The sequence below is a fragment of the Podarcis gaigeae genome (genome assembly GCF_964106915.1).
Source record: "Podarcis gaigeae genome assembly, chromosome: 17".
Classification (NCBI taxonomy): Eukaryota; Metazoa; Chordata; class Lepidosauria; order Squamata; family Lacertidae; genus Podarcis; species Podarcis gaigeae.
Genome location: NC_139694.1, coordinates 23,196,674 through 23,211,082, shown reverse-complemented (window position 1 = coordinate 23,211,082; position 14,409 = coordinate 23,196,674). Strand labels below are relative to the sequence as shown.

Sequence of the window (14,409 nt, the reverse complement as noted above, 5' to 3'; positions counted from 1 at the left end):
AGCCTGGAGAGTGAGAGGGGTCGGTGCGCACCGACCCCTCTCGCTCTCCAGGCTTCAGCGAAAGCCTGCATTCGCCCCATAGGACGCACACACATTTCCCCTTCATTTTTGGAGGGGGAAAAGTGCGTCCTATAGGGCGAAAAATACGGTAATCAAGTAACAGAATGACCAACCAACTCCCAAACGCCAACTGCCACCTCCTTTCCCCAATACCGTTTATTCTTTGTGAAATACATTTACAATGCAAACACAAAACAAGCATCTGTTGGGGATGTCTGTGTCTGATGATTTAGCAAATCCTACTTCTTGTAAGGGGAAAACGGAAGCTTGCCATAAAACAACCCGAGCAGGGTTTAAGGAGATGGAGAGGTGCTTCAGAGAGCAGTTTGCAAGCCGTTCTCTTAAGTGCCTCCCCATCTCCATTAAACAGTGGTGTTAAAACCCCATTTAAAGGTTGGCTGAGCTGTGATGGGGAGGAGCTTAAGGTTAGTTGGGAGTGGAATGGGAGGTTGGAGTGAGCTGTGAGGGGATGGGTGAGGGTTTTGGTCAGGTATAAAGGGAGATTGGCTAGGTATGGGGGAAGCAGGGTTAGCAGGTAGGCAGAGCAAACAGGATGGCAACCTCAAGTTACGTATGTATGTATGTATGTATGTATGTATGTATACATACTTATACATACATTCTAAGGCAGACTAGGGCTGGTAAATACAGTGGTACCTTGGTTTAAGAACAGCTTAGTTTATGAACAACTTGGATTAAGAATGCTGCAAACCTGGAAGTAGGTGTTTTGGTTTGTGAACTTTGCCTTGGAAGCAGGACATGTTCCGCTTCCTGCTGAGTGTGTTCCATTTGTAAATTGAGTCCCCCACTGCTATGGGAAAGCACACCTTGGTTTAAGAATGCTTTGGTTTAAGAAGAGACTTCGGGAACGCATTAAGTTCATAAACCAAGGTACCACTGTATATTGCTATATAGTCCAAAGCCAGTTGGAAGTCCATATTGTGATATCGGTTTCATAATTTTTGACCTGGCAACATATCACCAATTGTGTTTGTGTGTTATGCAAAAACAATGATTGTGGGGGAAACAGTGAAGCCAGCCAAGGCTTCTCTCTGTTTCTGTAGTCCCTGTTAACTCTGCCGGTTCAGCTCTCCCCTGCCTCTTGCAAGGGGCAATGAATCAAAAGAGCAGGCTCTGGCAAAAACCATGATTCTGGAAAAACCATGAAGCCAGTCAATGACTCTACATAGTTCCCTCCTTATTAAATGATTTATTGGTAAGTCGCGATGCTTTTGCTGCTGATATATCGCGATGCTGGAAACCAGGTATCACCCAGGCCTAAGACTCTTTGACTGGCATGTGAACTCTTCTTACCTGTACTGGACTTTGCTCCCATAGGCTTGCGACTCTCCAACGGCAACTGCGTGAAGGACAGAAGGTGGTGGCCCGCAAGTCAGTAAGGTGCAACTTGGATACGGTTTGCTCCAGGCTCCTGTTTCCATGCATGTCAATTCCGATCTCCCTTGCATCACGTAGCCCAGTTCGCAATTATAAACGATGGCATTCTGGTCTATAGAGCTGCTCCCGTTGATGAATGCATTGGGGATCGTTGGCGGGGGGCCGCACGAGATCTGCCCGCAGTGCGGAAAGCCAGAACTCCATCTGCCAGCAGCTTCACACGTGATTTCTGTGGGTCCTAGCAGCTTGAAACCTTCCAGGCACTGAAACTCTACTCTCTCGCCGCAGATGAAATGGTTGCCTACAACTGCCCCGTTCTGAATCACGGGCACAGGGCATTCACAAGGCACACAAGAGGGGGCTGTTCCATTCCACATCCCATTAGACATACACTGCCTCACTGGGTTCCCCTGTAACTCATAGCCAGGAAAGCAGATGTACTTTATATATTTCCCATAAGTGAAGACTGAGCCGTTCAGAAAGCCGTGAGAGATGTCTTCAGGAGGCCCACAGCTGACAGACTCACAGAAAGGAGCTTCTCTATCCCAGTTACCGCCAGCCTGACAGATACGTACAGATGCACCACGCAATACATACCCTTCGTCACAGCGATGCTCAATTCTCTTCCCAAAGCCAAATTCCGACCCACTAGTCTGCCCGTGACGAAGCGCCGGTGGTTTGGCGCATTGGATCACCCTGCAAAACGGAGATCTTCCACTCCATCGTCCATCTGCAAGGCAGACTCTCCTCTGGTCCCCTTCCAGGACGAAACCTTCTTTGCAGCTGTACTCGATATGTTTTTGGAACGTATATTCCTCTCCTAGCACTTGGCCGTTCTCTAGATTAGGGATTTGGCCGCAGGAAATGGGAAGGCAGATCGGCTCATCCCCATCCCAGTTCTGATCGGCCTGGCACGTTCTCTTACTTGGACCATTTAACTGGAACCCAGGGTCGCACTCATAGTGGACCACGCTCCCATAAGTGCGACCTTCCCCTCTTATTGTGCCATTCATGGGCCTGCTAAGCCCCGTGCATGATGCTACTTTGCAAGTCGGGGCTTCGTCACTCCACTGCCCATTGGGCAGACAAAGCCTCGTTTCTGAGCCCATCAGCTTATACCCTGGTTTGCAGGTATACTTCACTGAACTACCAAGCGTGTTCTCTGTAAAATTCGCAAAGCCGTTTTCCGGGTGCGGCAGCAATTCGCACCGGCTGGAGATGCAGACAGGGGCACTGCCATTCCACATGCTGTCCTCTTGGCAAGTCAGCTTGGCATTCCCTAAGAGTTCGTAGCCAGGGTAGCAGCTATACAACACCATAGTCCCATATAAGTATCCTGACAACGGTAGCGTGTTAATGGCCTTTGAATAACTTTGCATGTCTTTCTGGTTATCAAGTATTAGGGAGTAAAAAGGTGGGCTGGCAGTAGGGAACCCCTCTTCAAACCCTCCTCCATGGTCAAAAAGCTTTTCATTGCTGCTAATTGTTATATACCCCCCGAAATCTATGTGGGGAGGAAGGCCACAATCAGTCGGCAGGCATACTGGGCTAACACTAGACCAACCAGACTCTTCACAAGTCTGCATGGCAAGACCTGAGAGCTGAAATCCTGGCATACAGCTGTATATCACCATAGCACCATAGCTGTAATCTGCACCTTCGACGAAGCCGTTCTCAATGGGCTGTGGAGGATCGCAGTTGATAGCTCTGCAAGAGGGAATTTCTGCATCCCACTCCCTTGTCTCCAGGCAGCTCAGGACACTTTCCCCTTCGAGCTGGAATCCTCTGTCACATGAGTAGGTAACTGTCTGCCTGTAGTGCAGGTCAACGTACGAATATCGGCCATTCTGAATCTCCCTGGGCTTGGAACACTCAATGGGCTTGCAAGTTGGTTTCCTTCCAAGCCAGTGGCCGTCCTCCCCACAAAGTATGGTCATGTTCCCCACTAGTTCAAAGCCCGGTTTGCAATTATACAGGGCGGTGCTGAGGTAGGTAAGGCCTTGGACATCTACAATGCCGTTCTGAACTTCCGCCGGCTGTGGGCACTCCACCGGAATGCATTCCGGCAGCGGGGCGCTCCATGTACCATCAGCTTGGCAGCTGATGGTCGAAACACCTTTCAGCAAAAACCCATCCATGCACGTGTAGCTCACGGTGCTGCCAAAATGAAGGGAAGACACCATGGAGTCCGAAAAAGGGATATAAGGCGGCCGAGGGCACAGTACGGCTTGGCAGACAGGGAAAGAATCGTTCCACTGTTGTGACGTCAAACATTTCAATACGGAGGCACCGTGCAAAGCAAAGCCCTCTTTGCAGGAAAAGTGGACCACGCCTACTTGGCCAGCCATCTCCTTCATGACCAGCTGGTTCTCAACTAGCGGGGGCTCAGAGCACTTTGCCGGGACGCATTTGGGGTTTTGTTTTCGGTTCCACACCCCAGAGTTCTGACAAGTCCAGGAGGCATCTCCGATCAGCTCATAGCCTTCGTCGCAGAAGAATCTGACTTTTGCTCCCATTTCAAAACTTTCTCCCTTGCTGAAGCCATGCTGGAGAGAAGGTGGTTTTGCACAAGTGACAAGGGTGCAGGAAGGAAGGGCTTCACTCTGCCACTGGCGGTTAGCTTGGCAAGTGAACGTTGCACTTCCATTCAGCTGATAACCAGCATTGCATCGAAATCTCACTTCGCTCCCAAAGGAACGCCCTGTTGCAACCTGTAAAACAGACCAGAACAAACTTTAGGGCTTATAAAATGTCACACACCTAGCAGATAAACACTGACTTCTGACAGTTCATAAATGTTAAGGCTTTGATTCCAAGACCAACTGATACCATTCCCACTCCCCCGCACTTAAAGAGTTAAAGATTGTCACAAATTCCAGTCTTTCTCTGTGCAACTGAGGTGGGGCATTAGCTGTGAGGCCAGTTTCATAGGACCAGATGAAACAAAAACTCCAAAATTTAATGTTGAAAGACATTATTATCAACAAAACACAAACTCAAGGTGAAATAAATGTGCCTGTACGCCTGAACAGGTTTTGGTACCCCTTTCGGCATTTTTATGGATGATGAATGGGGAAAAAGTGATATTGGATACATCTTTTGGTTATCCCTACAAATCTGCCCACCATCTGTACAGAAAAAAAATACCAGAAAACTCAGCCAGCGAAATGTTTTCTGGTTTTCTTAGTGTCCTGTTTAAAAGCACTGCACTTATCTGATTTTTAGAAGTCTGATTCAGAGACTAATGCATTTCCATAACTACCTTAAACAAAAACTCTGCTTTTAATTATTTTTTCCCCCGTTCATTGGCCTGGACTTTTAAACTACTGAACCTTCCAGTTGCTAATGCTGTCTATGCTCAAGGCCTTAGCAGTACCTCAATAACTCCATTTGCAAGTTTGGGTGGTTCTCCACAGGACACTGGGTGACAGGTGGGCATAGCAGCACTCCATGTTCCAGTTGCCTCGCATGTCCTCTTCTTCTCTCCTTTGATATAGTACCCTTTAGTGCAGCTGTAAGCCACGATGGCCCCAAAACTGTAATTTGTGCCGATTGCATAACCGTTTTTAATGCCTGCTGGTTCTCCGCAGCGAACAGGAATGCACTGGATAGTCAACGGAGAAGGGCTCCATTGCCCTCCCCGAACACATTCAATCTTAGCAGACGTGTTTAAGACAAAGCCCTCTGTGCACTTGAAGCTTACAATGGACCCGGCTGCAAATTTGGCCTTGTTTGACGATTCCAAGATGCTGTAGGGTGCAGGAAGCGGTCTCTCGCAGAAGTTGGCGATACATTCCGGAACGTCCTTGTCATCTGGCGGCACCCACTTTCCCTGGGCATTGCACAGCAACTGGGCATTGCCAGCTAAACTGTACCCATCAGTGCAGTAGTAGATCGCTATATCGCCAAAGAGACGATGGCCGCTTTCGGGAGAGGCATGTTCCACAGGCGGAGGCTCATCACATGAAATGGCCACACATTGCTGGTGATTCAGGTCCCACTTGCCGCTTGCCAAGCATTCCACAGTTTCAGTGCCAATTAATGTGTAGCTGTGGAATGGAAAGGAAAAGCAACATTAGACTTATAATAGAACGGACTTCTAACGTCATACAGCGATACCTTGGTTCTTGAATGGCTTGGCTCCTGAAGAAATCGGCTCCTGAACGCTGCAAACACAGAAGTAAGTGTTCCGGTTTGCGAACATTTTTCAGTAGCCGAACGTCCGACGTGGCTTCTGCTTGGGTGCAGGAAGCTCCTGCAGCCAATCGGAAGCCGCGCCTTGGTTTTTGAATGGTTTCGGGAGTTGAACAGACTCCCGGAATGGATTAAGTTTGAGAACCAAGGTACCACTGTAAAAGTTTTGAAATGTACTTAATTTTTTTTTTGGGGGGGGGGTTAAGTTGCCATGGGAAAGTTTTATTCTCAGAAAGAACAGGTATAAATGATTAAAATGAATTAGAATATACCTTTTCTGTAAACCTTGGAAACTAGTGGAGGAGTAAATCAACGTCAAATTCCACTGATTTCAACAGGAGAGTTATTTTAAATTGCCGGACCTTAAAAGTGTTTTAACTTTGGAGCCGCAGATAAAAACAAGTCACAGCTATGAAAGTGTTTTGGCATGCCTGCGGTTATTTCTTTCTTAGATATATTTTCTCGGATGCAATTCACTGGTGGTGCTGGGGTTCTTCCTACTGATGGGTGCAATCTTTTGCCCCCCTATCAAGTAGTTATGACACTGCTAGCTCTAAAACAAATCATTCAGGGAGCTTTGAACAAAAGGTTCCATTCTAGACCAAAAGGTGGATAATCTTTTTCAGCCCAAACATTCCTTTCTGGGCAAGCATCCAGGATCCACTTGCCAGTGTTACGGGGGCAGAGGCTGAGGTGGACAGAGCAATGAATATAAATCTTCCCTTTGCACAGCAGGCAATTTTCTACACACTCTCACACTTCCCTCTCTATCCAGACAAGCATCAGAGTTGAAGGACACTTCTCAGCCAGGCAAGCACATTTGGGGTGCAAAGCTTTGGAGCTGTCTGATGTATTGATAAATGGCTTTCAGTTCGCAATACTGGTTTCAGACAATTTGAGCTGGAAATACATTGCGATGGCTGGGGAGCTGCGATGTATTTGCAATCGCAATTTGCCTGCAGATCAGCAACGGTGCAGGCAGGCAGGCAGGCAGAGCCTTAAAACATTCCAGGTGAACCTCTTCTTGGGCTCCATCTGCTTGCCTGCCTGCACCTTTGAGGAAACCCCCCTGCCTCACCCCCGGCTTAAGCTGAACAGTTGAAAGAAGCCTTGATGCCCACTCTGGCTCACATGAGCCAAAGCGGTATCGGGGCTTTGCAGAGATGGGTGGATATACTTCAGCGATATCCCTTGGTTGCTCCTTCCTCCCCTAAGGTGGGGAGGAAATGTCATTGAAATGCTACTCTGTATTGATCCAGAGTACATTCCAATGTATAGTTAGCAGAGCAACAACTTAAACACATTGCAGGATCCCCAAAAAGTAGACCAGAGGCCCTGAGACCCCACAGCTAATTCTCCCCTGGTCTCCTCACTGGCCCAAGTAGGACCAATTCAGCCAGCTAGCCCTGGGGATTATCTAATCTTTATTTCCCCTAAATTGATTCTTGATTTTTATTCAAAACAAAAAAATTTCCTTCCAGTAGCACCTTAAAGACCAACTAAGTCAGTTCTTGGTATGAGCTTTCGTGTGCATGCACACTTCTTCATGAAGAAGTGTGCATGCACACGAAAGCTCATACCAAGAACTGACTTAGTTGGTCTTTAAGGTGCTACTGGAAGGAATTTTTTTTGTTTTGACTATGGCAGACCAACACGGCTACCTATCTGTAACTTGATTTTTATTGTTATTCATGTTTTTATACTGTATTCTATGCTGCTTTTACAATTAAGTGTTTTAAATTTGTTGTTAGCTGCCCTGAACCCGGTTTTTGAACTGGGAAGGGTGGGGTATTATTATTATTATTATTATTATTATTATTATTATTATTATTATTATTATATTTCATCCAGCAGAGCTTTACTGCTACTGAAGGCAAATGAGCATAATAGCCAACATTCAGGATTGGCGCTGTCCATAAGAAATCCAGTTGCAGCAGACTTAACTTAAACTTACAATAACTTATAATAAGTTTAAACCTTAACACTAAGCATACTATGTACAGAACACCACACCAGAAGGAAAAGAGAGAGAAAGAGAAAGTGAAATCCAGGCTCCTTCTGGCCTTATTTTATAGTCAGCATGACCTTGACTGAAAGAGAGACCTTGACTGTAAGAGAACCAGTTTAAGTGAGCTGTACTCAGCTTCCCTGAAGGAATAACCCAAACATCACGAACCTTCTGCTTGTTTCTTTCACACACAGAAGCTTCCAGAACCCTCTTGAATTAATGAGAATAGGAAAGATCGCTACACATCAGATCAATACTTTCTGTACTAAGAAATGCAAGGAGCTGAGATACATTCCAGAGCCAGACAACGTGATATATCAGTATATTGCGGTATTTAGCCGCTATGTATCACGATGCTGAAAACCAGGTATCTCCCAGCCATACAAAGCACCCCATGATGGGTGCGGCCTGCAAAGAATTCTGAAGGCCAGATAGTGCAGTACGACAACGTTTAAGAGTTCCGATCTGTTTGAGCTCCTTTACATACCCTTCCTTACACGTATAAGTGACGGTGCTTCTGAAAGTGTAGTTGCTCCCAGTAACCACGGCATCTTTTATGACAGGAGGGAGACCGCAAGAAACTGTTTTGCACTCTGGAGGGAGGCTGCTCCAGCCGCCCGAATCTCCGCAGACGAGTACAGAAGGTCCTTGCAGGCTACGAAACCAACGGAAATGGGGGAATCGTGAGAGGTGCGCATGAAAGCACAAGCGTCCGTTACCATGTCTTTCCTTGAACATGTTGAACTTTAATCAACCATCCATTTGAGAGCACAGGGTTAAAGCAAAAGCTGTAAAGCCCCCCCCCCCCACACACCCGGGGTATAAAGTTGCCAAATGCAAAATCCTAAAAAAAGTGACACCTTATATTTGTGCAAAGCGTGTTCTCCTTCATGGAGAGCACGTGTTGCGGTGGGGGCCACCAGGACACTCCAAAGTTGGGGGGCGGGCTAATTGATCGTTGGCCACTGATGCGATTGGGGTTTCCCTTGTTGTTGGGAAGAAGTTAATGTTGCCATTTATTGATAGTAATAAAGCATAGCATGTAGCCATAAATCTCATCACTTCTGCTGCTTTGATTCTCTGCTGAATGGGGGAACGTGCCTTGGAGCCTTATCAAAGGCTCAGGTGGTTAAACACGTCGGAAGGAGAATAACCGAAAGACTCGGGGGAAGAAAATGAGCTTTATCAGCTTGGCCAAGCGGAGATCCCGACACAAATCTCTATAACATCCGAGCTCCTGTCAGCCACCATATTTAACTCTGAATTCTAGTGTTTCAGAGTTTTCAACAGATTTTTTTTTAAAAAAAGAAATATTAATTATGAAGCAATAAAGTCTTTAGTGGGTGTCAAGTTGTAAATATGAACCTTTTGATCATTGGATAATTTGCAGATTTTGCCTAATGATGCTTTTTAAACATGCTTGCTTAAAGACTGGTGCTCAGAAGAATGAGCTGGGTGTTAGGAAGATGACTAATTCTACATGACTTTTCCATGAGCATCACCAATTTACATGTGCAGATATTAGAAGATTAAAGAAAAAGCCAGATGAATCATTTTGCATATGCTCCATTCAAAGCACTCCTCCTTCATTTCTACATTTTAATTTTTTTTTAAAATGCACATAAAATGCTAAGTGCATCTTGGTTCCTTGATTACCTGTAACCTGTGTCACAGGTATACAACACATTAGAAAGGTATGTCACACCACTCATTAGATATTTTCCATTGCTTATTTCCTTTGGGAGGGGACACTTCACTAATTCACAAAATATGGAAGAATGATTCCATGTGCCACTTGCAAGGCACACCGATTCCTCATTGCCTACTAGACTGTATCCTTTATTGCACCTGTATTGAGACAAGAAAGCAAGTTAAAAATAGGTACAAGAGCATTGCACTTTCCTTGCATCTCTGTTAGAGCCAACCGTCTTAGTTTCTTTTTTCCTACTGAAACAATATGGGTGGAATCAAATGGTCCCTAAGCCAGTTTTTCCCAACCTTGTGCCTCCAGCTGTTTTTGAACTACAACTCCCATCATCCCTGACTAGCAAGACCAGTGGCAAGGGATGATGGGAATTGTAGTCCAAAAACAGCTGGAGGCACAAGGTTGGGAAACACTGCTAAGCATTCAGCAGATGCTCAATATGTTCAATTCTTGCTGCACTGTGGTTACAACTACTGCTCAAAGGATGCTCTCACTGGCGGAAGAGTGGAGAAGCCAACTTTTGCAAATTTCCCTGGCAGTCACTTGCATTCTTCAGAAATCTGCTCCATAGGATTGGGGCAACCTTCAGAAAAGTATGGGTTGTGAGATTCTTGGATCAAAAGCCTTCCACGGATAGTTCTTCTTTTGGGGAGAAAGAATACTGTGTCGAGTTCAGTAGTCTGTAACTAAGGTAAAAAGGTAAAGGACCCCTGGATGGTTGAGTCCAGTCCAAGGCAACTATGGGGTTGTGGCGCTCATCTCGCTTTCAGGCCGAGGGAGCCAGCGTTTGTCCACAGACAGCTTTCCAGGTCATGTGGCCAGCAGGACTAAACCGCTTGTGGCGCAACAGGACACCGTGATGGAAACCAGAGCGAACGGAGACTCTGTTTACCTTCCTGCTGAAGTGGTACCTATTTATCTACTTGCTCTGGTGTGCTTTTGAACTGCTAGGTCGGCAGAAGCTGGGACAAAGCAATGGGAGCTCACCCCATCGCTGGGATTCGAACTGCTAACCTTCCGATCGGCAAGCCCGAGAGGCTCAGTGGTTTAGACCACAGCGCCACCAGCATCCCTGGTCTGTAACTACTCTTTATGGATGAAGTTGAGGACCACAAGACTTTCCTCCTTCCCCAGACTTCCAAGGGGTTGCAGAGCAAACCAAGATACACATTACATATTTCCATCGGCTAGTGATGAAATAAAATTTGTTTTCTTGTGGCACTCTTGTCGTTATCCTTAGCTGTCTGTTTAGACTCTTAAGTGAGAACCAGGCTGGGCAGATGTTATAAGTATGGAACTGTAGATAAAATTCATAGAAAAACTGAAAATATTATCAATATTTAACTAATTACCACCATACCTTAATATTTCAAATTGCCTATGTTATACTTCATCTCATTATTTAACACTTATAAGTGTTTAATCAAAGCCCGCCAATGTTTCTAATATAAGGAAAGTAAGAAAGAGAGGTTTTATAATTATGCAGAAAACATACTTATTTAATGAACCAGAAAAGGAAATGGAGGGAAGTCAGGAGGTTAAAGAGAACCTCCAAAATATGTTTATATATACTGAAAATGTGTCATGATTAAGGTTTATTTATATTCTCATTTTTATTTTTTGTTTTCTTTTTCTTTTCTTTCTTTCCAGATTTGTATTATCTCTATGGAGAATCCTTGGTGAAGTTAAAATTGTAAAATCAATAAAAATAATTTAATAAAAAAGGAAAAAAGGAAAAGGAAAGAAAAAATGAAAATAAAGTACAGTCGTACTGCGACTCCCGAACGCCTTGGGAGTTGGACGTTCTGTCTCCCGAACGATCGAAAACCAGAATTGAGTGTTCAAACATTCTTTTGGAAGTTAAATGTCCGGCACAGCTTCCGCTGCTTCCTGCAGCCAATCAGAAGCCGCGCTTTGGTTTCCGAACGTTTCAGAATTCCAACGGACTTCCAGAACGGATTCCGTTCGTCTTCCGAGGTACGACTGTATTTGATTATGCTCTTTGGAATTCCTAGCTGTAGCTTTAGCTGCCAAACCAATTATCGTACATAGTGCATACAACTGAAAATATAATGTATGCATTGCATAATCATATATAGGGCATATAATTTAAAACATGATCACAATATTCTGCATCTTTTTTGTGCCAACAAATCTTTTATTATAAGAAGCAGTAAAATGCTTTTTTATTTTTATATATTTTTATTTTTTATTTTTTTATTTTTATATATTTTTATTTTTTATTTTTTAATTTTTATATATTTTTATTTCAGTGGTGCCTGTCATTTATAAATAGTTTCAAGGTAGAGAGCATGGAAGTTGTAAATATGTCCTACTTATTGATAACTATATGAACGGCATCACTGAGTAGTCATTTACAAAACCTCAATGGACCCTATATGAACAGCAAATATATAATATAATATAATATAATATAATATAATATAATATAATATAATATAATATAATATAATATAATATAATATAATATAATATAATATAATATAATATAATATAATATAATATAATATTTCAACAAAAAGTTCTCCCAAACACAGAACTTATGAAATAAGTTACTACACACTTAGGACCAGATTTATTTGATGTGCAATCCTCCTACCTGTAGATTATTTTGCTACCATATGTAAAATTTGAGCCATCGACAGCACCATTTTCTGGAACAACGGGGACACCACAGGAAACAGCTTTAAAAAAATCAAATAAAAAACACACAATCTTATTAACATAATTTAACTCAGTTGTGCTTACTAATGAGTAGAGATTTGTAAAATTGTATTGTTAGTTGTGTGAAAATGGGGTAGTTCAGATCAAAATCTAGTAAGCCTCTCTTTTTCTTTCTTCTGGGATACTATGAGCTCTCACACAGGGGCACAGAGATTCAGCAAGGAACAGAAAGCCTTGGGTGTTGGGCAGAGATACAGAATAAATAAATAATCCAGATCACTTCTGGATCCTGTCACTAAGCTCTGCAAAGAAGCTGCAAAAGAGATATTTACTGTACCTCATGGCCTCTCAGGTCACATGTACAATTCAAACTGTTATTAAACACACACAAAATAATCCTAGGAATTGTAGCTTGAGGAATGTGGTGAGAATTCACTGATCACAGAACCATGGGTTCCCAGGATTCCTTTGTGAGAGGGAATGACTCTTCAGTCTACTTAAGTCTGAGCCTCTGTGCTATTTTTCTAGGAAAAGAGGTCCCAGAACTCACCATGAACACCTCCCTTGTTCTCTTATAATGGCAGTGGTTATTACCTCAGGTTAAGAACTTTGCTTCAGGATGAGAACAGAAATCGTGTTCCAGCGGCGCAGTGGCAGCAGGAGGCCCCATTAGCTAAAGTGGTGCTTCAGGTTAAGAACAGTTTCAGGTTAAGTACGGACCTCCGGAACGAATTAAGTACTTAACCTGAGGTACCACTGTATTTACTTAGATATTTAACCGGCCCTTCATCCTGAGATCTCAAGGCAGATTACAGATCAATTAAAATACCAGCAACCTAAGAAACAGACAGAGCAGATGAAACATACCTAAATCAACGGTAGCTCAATCACAATGTATCTTATTGGAGGTAACCCAACTCAACTCTTTACAACAGCAGAAACTAATGCTAGAAACTTGAGGAAGCCCAGGCCAACAGCGAGATCTTAACCTGGTGCCAAAATGGACTGGAGCCCGGTGTACTATATGGGAGAGGACAAACCATAATGGATTGCTATATGAATATCATCTCAAGAGAGAACTCCTTCATCGTAGTTACGTCCTCAAGTGAGCAGCCCTTATGGGGAAGGAGGTTTATGAACTGTCAAGTACATTCGTACCTTGGGAGTCGAATGGAATCCGTTCCGGAAGTCCGTTCGACTTCCAAAACATTTGAAAACCAAAGTGCGGCTTCTGATTGGCTGCAGGAAACTCCTGCAGCCAATCGGAAGCCCCACTGGACGTTCGGCTTCCAAAAATAGTTCGCAAACTGGAACAGTCACTTCCGGGAGTGTTTGGGAGACAAAATGTTTGAGAACTAAGCTGTTCGATAAGCAAGGTATGACTGTAATAACCACTGGAGAACAGTTCAGAGAAAACCACTTTATGCAAACCACTCAGAGATTATCTTTTTGATCAAACAGTATATTAACTTTGCTCAATAAATAAATAAATAGCCAATTCCAGCCAACTAGGCATTCAAGTGCCTAACATTTCCTTTTAAAGTTTCGTGGTTCTATCCGTAGTATCACAATAAGAATGCAGAATATACCTTCGCAGTGCGGTATCTGGTGGCTCCATTCCCCAGACTCTAAACATGTAACTTTGTTCATTCCCTTGAGCTGGTAGCCCGTGTCACACGAGAAACTGATTTTGCTACCAACACTGTAGCTGTCACCATGTGAATGGCCGTGTTCAGGGTCTCCTGGGTGTCTGCACCTCACTGGTTCTTTGGATCAGATACAAGGTAAAACAGAGCTTACTGACATCAGGTGTGGCTCATGTGCTTAAAAATGAAAACAAATCATGCAACATTTCAGCAGGTGACTTGGGAGGGGGAAAGTAGGCCCAGTGCACAAGATCACGGGAATATACAAATACAGTGATACCTCGGGTTACATACGCTTCAGGTTACAGACTCCGCTAACCCAGAAATAGTACCTCGGGTTAAGAACTTTGCTTCAGGATGAGAACAGAAATCGTGCTCTGGCGCCGCGGCAGCAGCAGGAGGCCCCATTAGCTAAAGTGGTGCTTCAGGTTAAGAACGGACCTCTGGAACGAATTAAGTACTTAACCCGAGGTACCACTGTAGAGCACTTCAAAAACACTTTAATGAACATTTCCAATCACATTTATTTTATTTGCAGAGACTTCACCAATACTGCAATTGGGCCACCTCTTCCACTGAGAGGAATCTGTTTCCTTTCCAGGTGCAACAATATTTCATATATTGTTTCATTTCCTTACACAGAGTGCAATATTGTCTACTGTACAATGTGCTGAAATGTGAATCTAGAAGCAAAAATTCTAGTCACAGGTCAA

The 14,409-nt window shown here is 43.9% G+C and overlaps 1 protein-coding gene across 1 annotated transcript in view; it reads right to left on the bottom strand.

Moving 5' to 3' along the window:
- SVEP1 (sushi, von Willebrand factor type A, EGF and pentraxin domain containing 1) overlaps positions 1 to 14,409 on the bottom strand; it is a 129,208-nt gene that overhangs the window by 31,628 nt on the left and 83,171 nt on the right. The window contains 6 exon segments of the mRNA XM_083720053.1: positions 1,375 to 4,169; positions 4,835 to 5,507; positions 8,148 to 8,315; positions 9,317 to 9,508; positions 11,986 to 12,070; positions 13,640 to 13,816. Of these exon segments, the coding sequence (XP_083576179.1) occupies positions 1,375 to 4,169; positions 4,835 to 5,507; positions 8,148 to 8,315; positions 9,317 to 9,508; positions 11,986 to 12,070; positions 13,640 to 13,816 (4,090 nt within the window).